Source organism: Cyprinus carpio, chromosome A11 (assembly GCF_018340385.1).
Source record: "Cyprinus carpio isolate SPL01 chromosome A11, ASM1834038v1, whole genome shotgun sequence".
Lineage (NCBI taxonomy): Eukaryota > Metazoa > Chordata > Actinopteri > Cypriniformes > Cyprinidae > Cyprinus > Cyprinus carpio.
In genome coordinates, this window is record NC_056582.1 from 14,561,920 (window position 1) to 14,580,462 (window position 18,543).

The 18,543-nt window shown below is 38.2% G+C and overlaps 2 protein-coding genes across 6 annotated transcripts; one reads left to right on the top strand and one right to left on the bottom strand.

Annotated features, from left to right (window-relative positions):
• The first annotated feature begins 545 nt into the window (after positions 1–545).
• On the top strand, positions 546–7,150 carry LOC109074768 (vacuolar fusion protein MON1 homolog B-like). Of its 2 annotated transcripts, none has more exons than XM_019090780.2 (7): positions 546–967; positions 1,056–1,159; positions 1,235–1,801; positions 2,825–3,617; positions 4,824–4,971; positions 5,890–6,064; positions 6,154–7,150. In XM_019090780.2, exons 2-7 carry the CDS (start codon positions 1,072–1,074, stop codon positions 6,162–6,164), a joined length of 1,782 nt encoding a protein of 593 aa, XP_018946325.1. In that variant the 5' UTR covers positions 546–967; positions 1,056–1,071; the 3' UTR covers positions 6,165–7,150. The 2 variants fall into 2 exon arrangements, with proteins under 2 accessions (XP_018946325.1, XP_018946327.1); XM_019090782.2 differs by having other exon boundaries at positions 549–871.
• A 121-nt stretch (positions 7,151–7,271) lies between these two features.
• LOC109074767 (bromodomain and PHD finger-containing protein 3-like) lies at positions 7,272–18,460 on the bottom strand. Of its 4 annotated transcripts, none has more exons than XM_042766429.1 (13): positions 18,163–18,460; positions 15,128–16,632; positions 14,145–14,298; positions 12,878–13,009; positions 12,602–12,730; positions 11,864–12,176; positions 11,435–11,692; positions 9,635–10,207; positions 9,445–9,523; positions 9,091–9,146; positions 8,900–8,985; positions 8,645–8,799; positions 7,272–8,548 (listed from the first exon to the last, which is right to left on the bottom strand). In XM_042766429.1, the coding sequence occupies exons 2-13, from the start codon at positions 16,618–16,620 to the stop codon at positions 8,365–8,367; spliced, it is 3,612 nt and encodes a 1,203-aa protein (XP_042622363.1). In that variant the 5' UTR covers positions 16,621–16,632; positions 18,163–18,460; the 3' UTR covers positions 7,272–8,364. The 4 variants fall into 4 exon arrangements, with proteins under 4 accessions (XP_042622363.1, XP_042622359.1, XP_042622362.1 ...); XM_042766425.1 differs by having other exon boundaries at positions 9,061–9,146; positions 18,163–18,459; XM_042766428.1 differs by having other exon boundaries at positions 9,061–9,146; positions 9,635–10,201; positions 18,163–18,458.
• Positions 18,461–18,543: the final 83 nt, after the last annotated feature.

Below are 18,543 nucleotides of genomic sequence, written 5' to 3' on the forward strand. Positions count from 1 at the left end.
CACATATATCAATTGCTAAGTACAAATTGTGTTCGTTATATGGTTTATATATTGTGTATATTATACATATATGTAATTGTATACATTTATATATTGTGTATAAAGATAGATATGTATGTGTGTTAATATGGAAATATATAGAATAACATATATAAATAGATAGATAGGTTGATTGATACACACACGTATGTGTGTGTATTTATATATATATATATATATATATATATATATATATATATATATACATACATATATATATATATATAACTGCCAACTGTCAATCAAGACTGCATTTATTTGATCAAAAATACAGATTTTTTTTTTTTTTTTAAAGTTTAAAATACTTAAAAAAAAAAAAACATAAACAAACATTACTAAAAACAAACACTCAAAAAAAAAAAAACAAAAGTGTGGACACACACACATTCTTATAAATGTAGTGTGTATATATAGAAAATTATAGTGTGGTATAAATCTTGATATATTCTTCTATTTTCAAACATTTCAAAACAAATCAACCGTAACTATTTGTTACTAAGTGTTTTTTTTAACGTCAGGCTTCCTGGAGCAGCCGGCGGCTGAGTCAGTTTCGCTGAGCGAAAGCTAAGGATGATCTTGGTTTTTATTTATCGTTATTAATTTAATCAATCAGACATGAATGTGATTATGACGATTAGTAAATCAGGTCACGAGAGGAATCATTCATCGCGGGAGATCATGAGCTTTTCCCATAAATAACGTAACGCTAGTCTAGCTGAAGTTACTGTCCTGTAATCTGCTTGATTGCGCTGTAATTTGAACCAATCCTTATTGTTTAAATAATTTCGATTAATAGTCATTCGTCGTTATTAAAGTTTCTGCGGCAGAAGAGGTGCGTGACAGTGTTCGAACTCCATGAGCTCTTATAGATATGGGATAACATCAATAATCAGATTAAACGGTTTAAGACTTCACATTTGTACACGAAGTACGAATCTTCATTAATTAAATTGCTTTGCTGATATATTTGTAATTTGATTTGGTGTTATTAAGTCACTTTTTCGTTATAAATTCAGCTGTTTGCATGTTGACATGGATCAGAGGAGTCAAGAGAGTGGAAATATGGAGGAGGTGCAGATATGTGATCCATCAATCCTTCCACAATATCTGGATCAGACAGGTAATGTTTCGCGCTAGTTCACTAGTTAAACGTGTGTTATAGTGGCTGACATGCTGATTCTACTCTGCTTTCCAGATGTTGCGTACTCAGATAGTGATGTCCCATCAGAAAACCATTGTGTGAATGAAGATCACAGGATGCCTTCAGACCCAGAGGGGCTCTTGGAGTCAGCAGACCCTACATCAAAAGAGAGCAGCCTGCCACAAGGGCCTTCAACAGATATGCAACAGCTCCACATCGATGAAGACCGGTCTCTGTGTGCCGGTGGTTCAGAGACCGATTCTGGGAAAGCATCGGAGGACTCTGCATTAGCAGACAGTGGCCAGGATGACTCGGGTGAGTTTGTCGTAACCATGTTAGCCCGGGGTAAGATCGAAGAGCAGGGATTGGGTATTAAAGAAGTCTCGTCCCCTTTATCCGAGAACGGCACACCTCTGGGACCTCCCTCGCACAGGAACGAGGATGTGACGGCGGATAGTTGGAGACAGCACAGGAAGCATGTGTTTGTGCTGAGCGAGGCTGGGAAGCCCATCTACTCCCGATATGGAAGTGAGGAGGCCCTGTCCTCCACCATGGGAGTGATGATGGCCCTGGTGTCCTTCGTTCAAAGTGGAGACAACATCATTCGTTCGGTCTACTCCGGTAAGTGACTTCTGAATTATTGGCTCAAAGACTCCATAAAAATAAAAAAAATGCTTCCTTTAATAACTCATTTACTCATAAATGTGCATCTAAAATGTTCAGTTTTTCTCCTTTTGGAAAACATCTAAAAAATATTGATGACCAGACTTGCACTCAAGGGTGTTTGAAATCAAATTCTCTCTAAAACGTGAAAGCTCCGACCCTCTTATATCCTGTGACATAGCAACTCAAGTATCTGAAGTGTTAAATTAAATTCAAAATTTTTTTTCCTTTTTAATGAATTTGGATGAACAATTAATTATTATTTCATTAATACTTTGCAGAAAAACCCAATTTACCAGTTTTTTTTTTTTTATAAGCCGTCTTCTATTCTATAAAATATTTTATGTAACAGGGAAAACTTTTATGTTCAAATGTTTGATTTGTCAGATTTTAAATGTTTATGAAAAATCTCTTACACTCAACAAGGCTGCATTTATTTGATCAAAAGTAAAATAGTAATATTGTAAAATATTATAACAGTTTAAAAAAGCTTTTTCTATTTTAATTATTTTAAATTGCAAATTATTCTTGAGATGGCAAAGCTGAATTTTCAGCATCATTATTCCAGTCTTCAGTGTCACATGAAAATTCAAAAATCAAAACAATATTATTAAAACAGCTCAAGAAACAAAATGTTGAAAACAGTTGTGCTGCTAAATATTTTTGTGGAAACAATGATAAATTTTTTTTTTTTTAGGATTCTTCGATGAATAGAAAAAAAAGCATTTATTTTAAATAGAAAACTTAACATTTTAAATGTCTTTACTGCCTCCAAATCATTGAATGGTTGAGTATATTGTTTACATTTGTACAATTACATACACTTTAAAAACAACACATTCGTTACATACCCAAAATGACATTAAACACTACTCTTTTCCTCCCCTTATATACCATCACACATTAGCACACATTCATGTAGTAATCATGCTTAAATGACTTTAAACAGGATTCTTTGCTTCTGTTTTTCTCCCCTGATAGATGAGCACACAGTTGTGTTCATGCAGCTGGGTCCTCTGGTGCTGGTGTCCGTCTCCAGCAGCCGTCAATCAGAGCAGCAGCTCCGTAACGAACTGCTCTACGTCTACAACCAGATCATCAGCATGCTCACACAGGCCAGCATCACCCGCATCTTCGAGCACAAGAAGAACTATGACCTGCGTCGTCTGCTGGCCGGCTCGGAGAAGATTCTCGACGGCCTCCTTAACCTCGTGGATTCAGACCCCAGCTTCCTACTCTCCGCCGTGCACTGTCTCCCCTTGGCCTCGTCTCTCAGGGACTCCCTCAGTCAGATTCTCCAGAAGGCCATCACGCCTAACCTGGTCTTCTCCATCCTCATAGCCAAGAACCAGCTGCTCACCATAGTGCAAGAAAAGATGGTCATTGACGAGGCGCGACTGGAGCCTGCTGACCTCCACCTCCTGCTGAACCTCATCGGGGCCTCGTCCGCCTTCCAGGCTGGGGAGATCTGGACGCCCATCTGCCTGCCCAGTTTTAACCCTGACTGTTACTTTTATGCGTACATCTCGTATCTGGACCCTCCTGAATGCACTGTTTGTCTGGTTCTTCTCTCTACCGATAAAGAGGCGTTTTATTCGGTGGCCGAGTGTAAGAGGAAGATCGAGGAGGCTATGCAAATGCAGAATGCGCTCAACTCCATAGCGAAAGCTCACTCGTACAGCGTTAGTCAGGTGGGAGTATCTGACCTCAGACATTTCATGTACAAGCCTTTTGATGTGCCTGACAACCATCGCCAGCTAACACAGTTCACCAGGTGAGTCTTTGAGAGTCTCACAAACCTGTCCAGCTCTCATTTCATCCCAAAAGAAAAAAGTAAGAAATCATATAACATATTTTCAGGATTCTTTGATGAATTAAAAGTATTAAAAGCAACAGAATTCTTGCAAAAAGTATTAAAAGCAACAGAATTATGAATAGAAGGTTCAAAAATTCTGAAGTTATTATTATATTAAAAATACAAGGGATGTTCTAATAAGCTTTTATGTTATGGCTGATAACAGATAAATGCAGATATTAAAGTGACTATACTATTTTGTCCAAATAAATAATTAAAAAATAAAACACTGAAAGTATGTTTAGGGGGAATATGTGCTTAGGTGTCATAAAATAGTGTTACAATGTAAAAAGTATTAACTTTTTTAATGCAAGAGATAATTTATTTTTTTCCTTGATTATGAGATTAACGCACATATTTAACCCTCTGCTTGTGAACACTTTTGTTATTAAATAAATGTATTGTATGCACTGTGATGCAGTATTTTGATAATTAACTAAAACTTAAATGATTAATAGCAGTTTACATTATTTGAAATAGAGATGAAAGATGAGATTCTTAAAAGAAAATTAGAATTGTTGCCTTGGCAACTAACTGAAAAGAATTGAAGTACTAAAATAACTTTTAAAAGTAAATTAAGGTTAATTGAAAAGAATGTAAAACTGATAAACAAGAAAAAATGGAAAATAAAAGCGAAGTCAAATTATTAATAAATACTATATGTAAACAATACAATAACAACTGCTGATGTTTTAGTTGTGTTTTCAATTTGCAACTTTTAAAATGTATTTAAAGTTTTATTTTTGCTGAATAGGAGATAAAGTCTTTCACTATGGCTGACTTCGTGATGTTAGATTTTTCCTCAGCATCTTCATTACCAACGTTTGAACAGTATCTGTAAGATTAATATTTTCACTGTAAACCTGAGCTCATGCTCACACATATTTTCCAAATGAATGTCACAGAGGACAGTAATTGAAAGCATGTTTTCTTAATTCATCCTATTGATTGATGCCCACAGACTGCATTGGTTTTATTGAAAGTGCTCTGTTTGTCATAAGATGTGTGGTACAGTGTAGGGCCACTAATATAATTTCTGAAAACATTGATGAATGACATACAGAAATGAGATCTAACGCACATAACCACCTTTGTTTTCCTCTCTGTCTCATGGGTTTCCCGCAGCCCAGAGATGGAAGCCCCTTACAGCAGTGAGGAGGAGCAGATGAGACTCCTGGACCTGTACAGAGACATGCACGGCCGAATCCACAGTACCTCACGCCCCCTCAAGCTCATCTACCACGTGGCCGAACGTGAGACTCTGCTGGCCTGGGTATGTGAATAGTAACTGCTGTCACATGCATCTGTTCTCAGTTCGCAAAACATGTTGATGCTGTGCTTTTTATCTCGCCTGGCGCTTTCACAAGCTCTCCGCGCAGACCTTAAAAGATCAAGTTACCTTCAAGTCCTCTGAGCAGCAGTCAAAATTTGCAAATGAGGATCCTCTTGACCTTGCACCAAATGGAGTCGCTTTGTGATTGATTATTAGGTGGCATTCTTTATAATTTTCTCAGGTTAATTACGTGTTGCCCAAAGCAATTTCACTCAAAAATGAAAATTTGCTGAAAGTGTACTCACCCTCAGACCATCCAAAATATAGATGAGTTTGTTTCTTCATTAGAACAAATTTGGAGAAATTTAGCATTGTTCACCAATGGCTCTCTCTGCAGTGAATGGGTGCCATCAGAATGAGAGTCCAAAACAGCTGATAAAAACATCACAAGTCAACCACACGACGCCAGTCCATCAGTTAGCTTCTTGTGAAGTGAAAAGCTGCTTGTTTCTCGGAAACAAGTCTATCAAGTGGTTTTTAACTTAAAACTGTTGCTTAATGATCAAGCACCATTTACAAACAAATTCTGTTTACAAGAAATATGTAGCTCAAGCACCAATTACAAATGATAACAACTAAATGAATTTGATTCTTATACTTCACAAGATTTTAATTGATAGACTGGAGTGGTGTGGGTTACTTGTGGATTATTGTGATGTTTTTATCAGCTGTGTGCGCTCTCATTATGACGGCACCCATTCACTGCAGAGGATCCATTGTTGAGCAAGTGATGTAATGCTAATTTTCTCTAAATCTGTTTAGGCGAAGAAACAAACTCATCGACATCTTCGATTGCCTGAGTGTGAGTAAATTTTCTGCAAATTTGGGGTGAACTATTCCTTTAATTTCTCATTCCAGGTCACGAGTAAATTTGAGTTGTATACATGCTTCAGCCCCCTTGTCACAAAAAACTGTGCCATCAATGCCATCACTAAACTACTGCGCTGGATCAAGAAGGAGGAAGACCGTCTGTTTATCCGATACCCTCCAAAATACTCCACCACCCCCAACCCCAGTAAGAGCTCTAAAGCAGGTAAGAGTCCACTTGAATCAGATTATGATTTCTTGGTCATTTACAAGATTCCCTCCATCACCTGACCACCTGCATTGATTTGCTTTCAGATGCACACTGACCAGACCGACTTAAAATGGCAGGACGTGCATCTCTGCATTCGAACTTAACTCAGTTTAGTAATGTAATGGAGATGATTCAACCAAATGATTCTAATCTGCCATGGGGTAATAAATTACGTAAAGCTGCTGTTTTTGTTTTTTGACTATTTGACAGACACATCGTGGACTGGATCTAATTTTATATGGAAGAATCACATTTTGTGAACTTTATAAACTCTTTTATTCCAGAACAGAACATTTTGAGCTTTACGTAGCAAAAGGCCCAATGAAATGTGGATTTTTCTCCTTCTCAACTGGTGGCAGTGAACAATTACTGAGGCTATAACTGGATTGTTTTACTTTATAGAAAAATGCTTATGGACATTTAATTGCATAAATTAGAAGGTTTATGGTACAAAATGAAAAGATCAAATTTGGTTAATGAAGAAGATGAGCTGTTCTTTCTGACAAAGTCTCTAATTTAGCATGGCTGGCTGGACTGGAGCTGTGCATTGTCACACTGCACATTTGTTCATTGTACTTGTGATATATTCTTTTAAAGGTTTCCTTTGACTTTTTGTCTTATATGGTTTGCGACTTGAAACCAAACAGACCAAACCTTGCTCCATTTTAATTAAAGAAAATAACATGATCTGAAACAGAAGATCATAAAATTATGTTTTTACTATGATTAATGTTCTTTTATTTCTGTTTTGGTTAGGTTACTGCACAAAACGTGTGGCTTAGTGTTATATATATTTGTTTGTTTGCTGTTTGACATGCCAATCATGAATTGTGACATTTCTCTGCCATGTGTACTATGACGTCATATCTAATAATATCAAAACCACCAAAATATGTTGGATTTAAACCACTGGGCATAACAGGAAAATCCTTGTTGTATGATATTTAGAGAACTACATGGATTTTTTTTTTCTGGAAAAACATTTGTATTCAAGAGGAGTAATATATTGTTGCTGTAATAAATCTGAGGTAGCTCAAAGTACATGTTGTATTTTGAAATCTTATTTACTTGCATGAAGGCTAAATTTAGTGTAAGTGCGAGATCAAGATGTATTACTCAAGTTCAACTTGTAAACACAGATGACATATAGGGAAACACTTTAACTCGACAGTGTTTTTATTTCTCGTTTGAGAAAATACTGTTTCAGACATTTTTGTTTTGTTTGGTACTATTAGCTTTTTTCACAGGCTTTAAAAAACATTTCTTTTTTTACTCTGCATACATGATCTAAGAGACTACATATTATTTTATTCTATAATGTTCTCTCACTGTAGACCGCTAAGGAACAATTGCATTAAAGTTGTAATGCTTTCTGATTAATATAAAGCTCAACAGAGCTGTTAAATCAAACCTTCTCAATTACTATTAAATAACTTTTCCATAACCACTTCAAATAAATTAAAACGACATGTACAAAGGTTGTCATTAATTTACATTTCAGATTTTAAAAACACATCTCTGCATATTTTCTACATGCATTTATATTTACACAGTGATCTCCACCCACAGTTACAAGCTTGTCAACAAACATCCTTTCTTTAAAATAAACAGCACATATTAACTTAAAAAGGACACAAAACAGGTGCTGGGTGTAAGCACTGCCAAAGAAATTAATATTTTCATTCAATGGCATCTCACAGTAGGTAGTTAAACACCAGATGCTCAGAAGTTGGAATCTGATAAAGATGAAAAGCATATATGATCACGCTAGAATGATTAACCAAAGCTCTAAGGGCAATAGGACTTTTTTTTTTTTTTGCACATCTTCAGTCCAGAAATGTATCCAAGTAAAGTGTTACAAAAGGCATCTAGCACAAAGTTCCTGAACCGTGCTGCCCGAACACCCTGGCGCATTGGCAACATAAGTGATACAATCACCTCACGTTCAATAAAAATGACTGGCAAAACATTTTCAACCTATAGAAGTAAGTGCAATTACAAAAAGTGAATTTAAAACATTCTTAGAAATCTTAGTTGAATGAGAAGGTTAAAAGTTAATAAAACCAGGTTCGATTTTTGATGTGCCTTGAGTTATGGATCGTAGGAAAACAAGACAGAAGAAATATTAAATAAATAAAAATGAGCTTATCAATCTGCCTTTCACTTGTATAAATACCAATAAACATCTGAATGTTCTGAACGTATCTTCACTGGTACCTTACAGTCTGTTTAGCAATACATTTGATAGAAGTCCTCTATATAAAATTCGAGGGGTTAAAGGTTGAGTTTTCCTTCACTTGGCTCAGGTGTGTCATCGCCCGGTCATACGCCATGTGCACTGACTTGCGCACATTCGGTTTCTTGCCCTCCATCAGACGTAGTCTGTCTACAGTGTCGTCAATGCCCATGTGATGGAGCTTGTCCAACGGCAGCCACTGCCTGATTGTCAATTAATAATAAAACAATGACTTTGATAGGCTTAAAACAGACTTGCAGGTTTGAAATGTGTTTCATGAAATGTATGTTTCACTTTACCAGGTTCTTTTTGTATCAAAAAACAGCACAAGAAAGAGCTTCTCCTCGGTCTCCTCCTCTCTGCGTTTACCAAGATCCAAAACGTCTGTAGGAGGCACAGGGATGGGAATGCCGTTTTGAAGAATCCCTTCCCGGGGCATATTAGGATTGACAATCTGTTGAAAAGCATCATTACTTTAGGCTAAGATAGGTTGAATATACCAAATCATAAATTCAAGTGCCTCATGTGTATATTCAACACCATGTGATCCTTACCATTGCAGGGTATGAGGGGTATCCCCGGCATTTTGCCCAAACCAAGGTAAGAGGTTCCATCTCATCATTCTGAGAAGTTTCTTTGCCTAAAAAAAGTCAAGAAAATGATAGTTGACCAAAACAAATTGTATGTAAAAAAGAATATATATTGTTGTACCCACTTCCATTTGAAATGCCGTTCATCTCCTCACCAACAGGAACTTTGCTGAGAGCTGGTTTACCACGACTGCGTTTCGGAGGTGAGGAGCTGCAGCAAACAGTAAAGACATACGTTTTTAAAATACAAGGCTCTTCTTTGTAATTGGCACTTTGAACACCTGCTGTTAACATATACAGTATGTCAGGTGATCCAGTCTCAAGAGGGCAGTGTAAATACCCCTTCATATAACGGGTTTCCAAGTACTTTTATGTGCATTTTGGGATACTGGGATAAAAAAGAAAAGATTCCAATACAAAATGTGCACAAAAATAGCGATCGGTAGCCAATCATTTGGAGCACCTCTAATTTAAATCCCTCAGTTCAGAGTGCTGACAGCATCCATTACCTGTGTGCTGGGAAGGTGGGGGTGCAGCTTTCTGAATCTGATGAGTTGCCGCCGTGTCTCTTGAGTCCATTTGTGAAGCCTAATAAAGAGCATTAGAGCACTTTAGCATATTAAGAACATCGTGGTGAACAGCTCTTAAATCACTGGTCAATAAACTTGAGTAATCGGCTTGGTAAAGATATTCCAGTACCGTTCTCTTCAGGTGGAGAGTGGGCCTTTTCTCCTTCGCTGTCGGAGCATGTACTTAGTCCTCTGGATCTCAGCTGGTGAGGGGATGGAGAGGGCAGTTTTGGGGCTGGTGAAGCTGACAATAATTTGGCTGGTTTGATCTGCTCCAACGATGCATCATTTTCAGCTTTGCTGACTCCATTTTGCAATAAAACAGGCTTGTCCTTTGCCAGTCTAGTTCCATTTTTAGCTTTCTTGAAGAGGATAGATGTCCGACGACCCACACCCATCTTGGGTGAATCAGATGGGCTCTCTGTGGAGGAAACCCTGATCACAGCATCCTCCTGAGTGCTGGGGTCCTGCTCTTTTGTGTGGGACTTCTTGTCTTCTTCCAAAGTCTGATCTTTCAGGCCCCTTTCTTTTCCTTTTGCCCTCTGTTTTCTGCTGCCAGGTTTATTTGACTGTGCTGTGGTGGTCCGCCCTGTCTCAAGGCAGAACATAGGTGGGTTTGGTGGAGCATCTCCAGGTAAAGGTGAAGAGGCCGGACAAGTGGGTTCTTGCACTTTCTGCAATGTTGATTTCTTGGGATCTTCAGGTATGGAAAGAAATGAATGATTAACTCATAAGATTTTAATTAAAAACAATTTTCCATCACTTGACGTATGGTTTTCTGCCATGGTCCATTATGGAAGCCCATTTATGCCTCAATTTAAAAAAAGGTCATTTAAGACCGTTTAAAATAACAAATAGTAACCATTGTAGTTATTAACTAAAACTATGAAAAACTTTTTATAATAAAATAATGCTGAAATCAGATAAAATAAAAATATTAAATGAAAAACTTAAACTGAAAAACCAAACTGGCAACTAACTGAAATAAATTAAGAGGAAGCTGAAATGCTCCAATTACTCAAACTAAAACTAATATAGTTTAATATAAAGCTAAATAGAAATATTTTAAAAACACAAAATGAAATAAACGGAGCAATTCCAAGAGGGTCCTCGCACTGCAGTGCTCGGGCCCTAATGAAGACGGACACAGTTTTTGTTTCATCCAGCTGTATTTCCTCATTTAAACTTATAACATCAACAAGTGAAAGATGTAACACCAACATGTCAGAAAAAAAAAAACCTGAATCACTGAGTTGGAAAAAGGATCACACTTGTAAACTTGTAAACTCAATCAGGTGTAGCTAATCACCTTCTCAATGGAACAAAAGGCTTTGATTTGCTCAGCCTGAAAAGAGCTTTCCTGGAGCATTCCAGTCCTTGTAGTGCAACTGAATGCCTAGAAGCTCAGTGAAGTCTATTATTAAGAAGTGGAAGGCATTTGGTACAACACAGACCCTCCCTGGATCAGGACGTCGCTCCAAACTGGATGAAAGAGCCAGGAGGAAACTGGTCAGCGAGGCGACCAAGAGGCCTACAGCAAGTCTGAAGCAGTTGCAAGAATTTATGACAAAGAGTGATCATTGAGTGCATGTGACAACAGACTAAATGACATAACTAAAACAAAAATTTTATAAATTGCACTAAGTAATGTTTGTTATTTCTTTCTCTTGGATGTTATAAAAGTTGCACTGAGTAAATACAGCTGGATAAATCAAAAACTGTGTCTGTCTTCATTTCAGGCGGCAAAGCATCAAAATGTGATTATTTTAAAGGGGGGGAGATTCTTTTCTTTACTCACTGTATAATATTTATTTTTACTTCCCTGAAATATATAAAGTGTTTAAATTGCATAGCATGAAACTCTGTAAATAGCAGAATTTTTTTAGACATTTATTTACACAACCTCTGGACATGATTTACTTTGCATTACCTGTATTGGAGGTTATGTAATCCATCTTCTCATCGCTCCTTTCCTCTTTAATTCTCCCATTCAGCAGTCGTGAGTTTCGGTCTTGGTGGCTGATTTTGTGACGGAGGCTGTTAATTTCTCTGCGCAGCAGTCGCATGCGTTTTGTGCGACCTCCACTGGTGCGCATAGACGACACCAGATCCAGTTTGTCCAGCAGGGTTTTCAGCTGGTCCTCAGGAGACATGTGCACACGATTTTCCGGGTCCAACAGCAAGTCAACTGTAAATCATTTGACAGAAAGAAAATTTTTGATAATTAATATTCAGGGCACCATGGGCTGGTGATTAGATAATGACAGAATGCTAATTTTTCAAACTTCATAATGTTTAATCACATCATTTCAAGACAGCGCACTGTTTGGGGGACTTCTGGCATTGATAAGAAGCTCACCTTCATCACAGCAGGAGACTGTGGCATTGTGTGTGCTGGGCTTTTCTGGCAGATGCATGCCTGTGATGGGATCAAGGCCTATGCTGAGAGCCTGAAGTTGGGCATGTCTCAGAATAGCTCCGCCCACCTCTCGAAGTTGCATGGCAGCTTTGTGGAACACTGTGTCATTGGAGTTGTACCTCAGACAGTTGGATATCATGAGATTGAAATCACTTTCCAAGTCAGCCACTGATGAGTATTTATGAGCCTCCAGCTTGTCACGCATCGTAGAGAAGTCCATCGGCTCAGAAACAAACTCTAGATAGTCTGGAACCTAGGAAAACATTAAAAGACAAATGGCAAAAAGGATTTTCCTTACTCTCTTAAAATAAAAAGGCCAGTCAGTGTAGACACACGCTAATGTGTACAACAGGAACATTATTTATATATATCAACGACTTAAAAAAAAAAAAAAAAAATGAGCACGTTAGCCCAGCCTGATGAATGACAGTTTGAACTACCTCAAAGTTTGGGTGGTTAGCATGGTCCAGTTAGCCCTTGTAATAATGACTTCAATTTCATTTTCATCAATATTTATAAAATTGCAACATTTTCAATTATTTATACAATATTTTATTGTTATTATTTTTTTTAATTATACCTGACATCTTAAATATCCTAAATTTAAAGTGATTTAAAACAACAACTACAACAACAAAAAAAAGTATTTAAATTAAAATTTGTCTGTTGTTTCCTCACCTCTTTCAAATCGACAGGTGTGGTAAAAATGTGATCAGTATCTTTCTCCTGCAGCTGTTCCAGTGTAGAGTGCAGAAACACCAGCGCAGGGGTGAGCTGCAGCTCCAGTGTAGCCTGCTGAAGTTTCATCTTACCAGAGAAGAGAGCCAAATTAAATCGATGCTGTGAATTAGTAATTACCCCAGGCCTGTTCTGGCAATAAGTGATGGTTAGCAGAGAACAGGGCCTTGAGAATGTAACAAAAGAACCTCACAGACATGAAAGGATCTGTGTCACCTGTTCCTTTTTAAGTCTCTCTCTCTTTCGTATGAGCTCAATAAGAAGTCGAGCTTTTTCCAGGTCCTGACGAAGCTTCTGCCAATACTTTAGCTCTTCTCTAACAGCCTGCAACTTTGCATCTGGCTCTCTCTAAAAAGGAATAAAGAAAAAAATCTGTGGAGACAATGCATATACAAGCAATCTTGGGTCTAATAACACACTCGATAAGTGATACTTTTGTCCTATGCAGACTTTTTCTGCTCTGAGTTTGAAAATGTGCAGAATTATGCAGAAAATTCCTTGATTTTAACAAGGAAAATGTGTTACTTAAAGCTGAAAACATGATCAAACTAGCAATAATATTTAATAAACAAACAATCAAACAGGTAAAATGTGAATTACGAGTGCTGCAAATTTGTAGAAATCGGCAGTGCTTTCTGCTGGCACAGATTCTGTGTGGGCTTGGTTATTTGTAGTTGAAGTACACCTTATTTATACTCTTTACTGTCAATAAAAGCGCAATGTGTAGGGGTGTAACCGAAAAACAGTGACACACTACCCACGTACCCAGACAATATCTGAAAATGTTCTTGCGTAACAGTATGTTTCGTTCACGCTACATCTTTACAAACAAAATACAACATTTCACAGTAGACATAGACACACCAAATATGATAGAATAATATATATATATATATTATATATATATATATTCCTGGTGTTTTTTATTTTTCGTGTATCTTATTCAATTCTAGGACAGTCTGATGTACAAAAGAATGTTTTAATTTTACTCGATTCAATCTGAATTTTTAGATTTTAATTGCTGTAAAATACGCGACTGTTACGTAACTGCAACGTAATCTGACGACCAATATTTTTTTGTTGAAAAGAAACATTCTATCTCAAGGGAATTTTTAAATGTTCAATTGCAATAGCAAATTCTGGTCATCAGAACACATTAAAAAAATGTGTAATTTGATGGCAGTTAAAGTAAGGAGCTATGCTATGACGTTGCAGTTACGTTGCCAATAAGTCATGAAATTACTAAAGTGTTACGAATACAGTACCTAACTGGAACGTTCTTGGTTATCTTATGACCTTTGGAGGCCGTGAGGAGGTAATAATATAAGTTAAAAGTGAATCTAGTGGTGCCATGCCATGAACCCTACCTCCACAGCAAACAGAGCCAAAACGAATCAAGCCTTGTCTCCAAAACCGTGATATGAACCGAACCGTGGCATTGGTATATTGTTACAACCCTAGTAATGTGTTACAGCACACTAACCTGCTCAGACTTCTGAGCCTGTAGGTGAGAATGGAGCCGGCGGATGAGCGGCACTCCATTACGAGAGTGACGCTTTAGCAGCCAGTAATTGTGGAGCCTCTGCATAAACTGATTCTTCCTTTCAACAGAAACCCCTGTGCAAATCTTGTTGAGCCTATTTAAAAAATACGACAAAGGCCATCTGATAAATTCTAAATGAAACATTCACAACCTATATTTCTTCTGTTATGTTACATTTCTAAAGTAACAAAGGATATTCAATTGTGCTGATTTTTGTCCATAAGGATTGTAAAAACTGAGTGTTCAATATTAGAATAGAGCTAGACCTAAATGTGGACCTAAAAGACTTTTTTAACAGGATGAGAAGGATGAAGGTCAAGTTCACCCTCAAAAGCATCTCAATGTATTCCAATAGTAATGCTTAAAGCATATATTTGTTTGCCACTATTACCGTAACATCTATTACACTATGACCAATCAAAAGCTTAGTGTTAGCAAGTTTCGTTTTTTTTATGTTTTTGAAATACGTTTCTTTTGCTTGATCAAAAATAAAGTAAAAATAGTAATACTGTAAAATATTATTAAAATATAAAATAACTGTCAATGACAAAGCTGAATTTTCAGCAGCCATTACCCTAGTTTTCAGTGTCCTGATTTGGAGCTCAGGAAACATTTCTTATTATTACCAATGTAGAAAACAGTTGTGCTGTTTTAAGGTTTTTCTGGAAACTGTAATACTTTTCAGCATTCTTTGATGTATAGAAGATGAAAAAAAGAAAAGAAAAAAGCATTTATTTGAAATAGAAATTGTTACAATGTAAAATTCTTTACTGTCACTTTTGATCCATTTAACATTCACTAGAATTAAGTCACTTCCACACTGACCGAAGATAAGGTGAAGATAAGGTTCTGCTACATGCTTACAGTGAAGTAAGATCAAAAGACCAGACAGAACAGACAAAAGACCAGACGAAAACATTTACCTAAAGGAAGGTATCTGCGGCACCAGCAGGAGCGGCACTCCTGTCTTCCGTGAGGTCCCTGCCGGATTCTTCTGTGTTTTCTTCTGCTGTGCGGCTGAACCTTTTTTCCGCCCATTCTGGTTTTGCTGCAGCGGAGGGCCTAATGTGTATGACCTCTGACCTCTGTTACCCCTGCCCCCAACCAACCCATTGTCTTCATCCCCCTCAGAGCCTGTGCCGGGAGGCAAGTGGTTCTCGCAATAAGCAGTCTTCTTCACAGTAAAAGTAGTGCCATTGGCACCAGTCTCCCGCACAGGGTCTATTTTCATGTAGAGACCGGCTCTCTGGGCACAAGTGACGTGAAACGCCCTGTAGCAGTTCGCTTTGTGACACTGAATAGATGCCCCCCTGCCTTTCTGTTTGCACAGGTAACAAGTGAGCTTCCATCGTGCAGGAGGAATGTTCTTCACTCCCTCCACGGGCTCCAGGAACACAGTGTTGGCGAAGCACACTTCAGGGATCCATATAGCACAGATGACGTGGGCCCAACTTCCGTCGCTGGTTTGCTTGAATGCACCTCCCCGATTCGGGCAGAGGACACAATCGACGGGGCGCGATGGGGACTGCAGACAGCGCCTGCACAGCCACTGGCCCTCAGGGATGTAAGGCACCCCATAACATTCCTGGTGCACAGCGAGGTTACAGATGTCGCAGAACAGGATGACGTTGCTGTTGAGACACTCGTCGTCGAGGCAAACGCAACAGTAGGCATCCTCGTCAATAGTGCTCTGGGACAGCATCTGGCTTCGGGACTCCAAAATGGACTCTCGCTCAAGTCGGTCAATCAGTAACTCAAATGTATCAGGGGGGACCGAGGCGTGTCCATCGGACACACGCTTCTGATTGACCATCTCTAGCCAAGCCATATCCTCCTCGTCCATGTCATACTCTGCCTCGTTGTCCAGCTCCTCACCCGACTTCTCCATGTAGCGGTAATAAGCCACAGGAAGAGGAGGAGCCTCTGAAACCGTGAAAGTGTCCACCTTACGAAACGTAGGCTTAGGCAAGGGGGTTTGGATATGAGCGACCAGGTTTTGCAAGCCATACTGAGAGCTCGATCTCTTTTTGGCTGCGTGTTTGCCATCTTTCCGCTTGCTTTTAGATGCGGCTTGTTTGTTTCCCCGTCTCTGCTCACTGTTCTCTTTGTTACTGTTACACTCTGTCAGATCCTGAGCCAGCATCTCGTCCTCGGTTACGACAGAGAGCTGGTTGCAGATGTTGATCCGGTGGAGCCTTCCTTCCAGCTCTATCTCCACCATTTTCTGAGCCTGTGCATATGTAAGTGTGTCTCTGGTTGTAGAGAAGCTCAGTCTGCATGGAGAAGGTGGACAGAGTAAAGTGTCCATGTCGGCATGGCTGGATGGACCAACTTGACCCAGATTGTCTCCTCTGACCATTCCTCTCCCAAAGCCTCCAGCCCTGGACTGGCCAACTCGTTTTCTTAACTTCCTCATTGGAGTTGTCCTCTTAATGTAAATAAATGTTTATTAAATACTTCTTACAAATATTGAGCAGATATTGCTGAAAAAAACTTAAGGCAAGAGATTACAGGCAAAACCATTTCATGCACTGGTCAGTTTTGGACTATTGCTATATTTTGCTTCTATAACATGTCTTCTTTCAGATTAGTGGGAAGAAAACATCCAAAACACACATTTAAGTGTTTATTTTTTTATTACACTTTATCTATTTGCATCAGTAGATTTGAATTAGATTACATAATTTTAATGGCATTTCTCAAATTTAGTTTTTTTTTCTGATGCGCTGAGACAGAAATCTTTACTTTAGTAGCATGTACATACACCTACCTTTCCAATTTTATTCCTGTCTATATTCTAAAGTTTTTTACATAAGAGATTGTTCATATATAATTTGCATAGTTTTTATAAAAAAAAATTTATATATAAATATATATATATATATATATATATATATATATATATATATATATATAAATATATATATATATATAGGCTGATGACAGTATCTGATTTATGGAGCGATTAAAAAAATATCCAAAATCCCCTCTGTAAAAACCTTGAAGTCTAGTAAAAACAATTCTGGCTTAATTAATTTTTATTAAAGAAATGCATGCAAATTATTCCATATATCATTAGACAATGCATCACATGCATATTTAAGCATAACAAGTATAATACAAAACTGTCTCAATGCACTGTGATTTATCAAGGCAAAAGATTTGGTGATATCATTAGTTAAAATGTTTACCCTATTCACCTGTAGTGTCTTGCCTTAAAACATACAAACCTTAGTCCTGCAAAGCTTCTCAGGTTGTTTTATCCATTATAAGTATTAACATCAGCACATAATAGAACATTAACTGTAAAATGTAGCAGCTACTCTGCTCATTCATAGTGTGTTTGCTGTAACATAAAAAGTATTGTAAACAATAAACATCTTATTACCACTATAACGAGCAGATACACATTAACAGCACGCATGTCACTCCATTTGAAACATTGGAAATAAATATGAATCAGGCGAACCAATAGGGTGCTTTGCACATATCACGTGAATTATTCGAGCCAATCACCGGGCAGACCTTCAATGTTTTCTCGACCCAGTTGACGTAGTTCGGTTGCAGAGCGCTAAATACCAATCCTGAAGCGAGACAGACGAGTCAGCCATTTTTAGCAGGACTGACGGACAGTTTCAACCTTGATCGTTTTTCCTGATAACAAACTCTGACGGTTTAATATGTCCTATTTACACTTTATCAACCAAACGACAGAAAATTGCACATGACGCTATAGCTATCTGAAAGTCGTTTGCATGCAAATGCCGTGTGTGTATCTGCAGAGAAAAGCACTTGTGTGCAATAAAGCGCCGTGTGCAGTCAGCAAAGCAGCTAGTGAATGAGCGCCTTTCAGTTTTGGAGCCATATTTAGAGAGTGCAAGCAAGCAACCGCAGCGCCGCCTGCCCCCGCGACGCTACTCTTCATAGAAACCAGTGCAAAATAAATCAACAAACTTACTGTTTTATCGATCTCTCGAAACGAAAGAGAATGCCGGTCATATCCAGGAGCGACAGCGTCCTCTTCTGTAGCAAGGCGGGCTTCCTCAACCCTCCATTGATGAGACTTCCCACAAAAACGTTTCTAAACACGCATCCCGGCTGTTTACACAACACTAACACCTTGACATGGTGCTCAAATGTTTCAAATAGGCGCCTGACATTTTTGCAGAGTGTATCGTGTGCATTCAACGTTGGTTTGTAATTAAATTGGCAAGAAAAATACGCCCCTTTAGAAAAAAAAGGCGAATTCTCGGCGTTGGGTTTGCACTTGGCGCGCGCACCATGCGCACTGGCCTGTCATTGGTCGAAATGCTCATCGTGTCTTACTGAAGCCAGTAGA

Excerpts from the sequence above, each read along its gene's own strand:
- LOC109074768 (XM_019090780.2), top strand. The coding sequence starts at position 1,072 with ATGGATCAGAGGAGTCAAGAGAGTGGAAATATGGAGGAGGTGCAGATA. Across the intron at positions 1,160-1,234 it reads ACAATATCTGGATCAGACAG|ATGTTGCGTACTCAGATAGT; the intron begins GTAATGTTTCGC and ends TCTGCTTTCCAG. Across the intron at positions 4,972-5,889 it reads GTGAGACTCTGCTGGCCTGG|GTCACGAGTAAATTTGAGTT; the intron begins GTATGTGAATAG and ends TTCTCATTCCAG.
- LOC109074767 (XM_042766425.1), bottom strand. The coding sequence starts at position 16,620 with ATGAGGAAGTTAAGAAAACGAGTTGGCCAGTCCAGGGCTGGAGGCTTT. Across the intron at positions 12,177-12,601 it reads CACCTGTCGATTTGAAAGAG|GTTCCAGACTATCTAGAGTT; the intron begins GTGAGGAAACAA and ends ATGTTTTCCTAG. Across the intron at positions 8,549-8,644 it reads TTTGATACAAAAAGAACCTG|GCAGTGGCTGCCGTTGGACA; the intron begins GTAAAGTGAAAC and ends ATTGACAATCAG.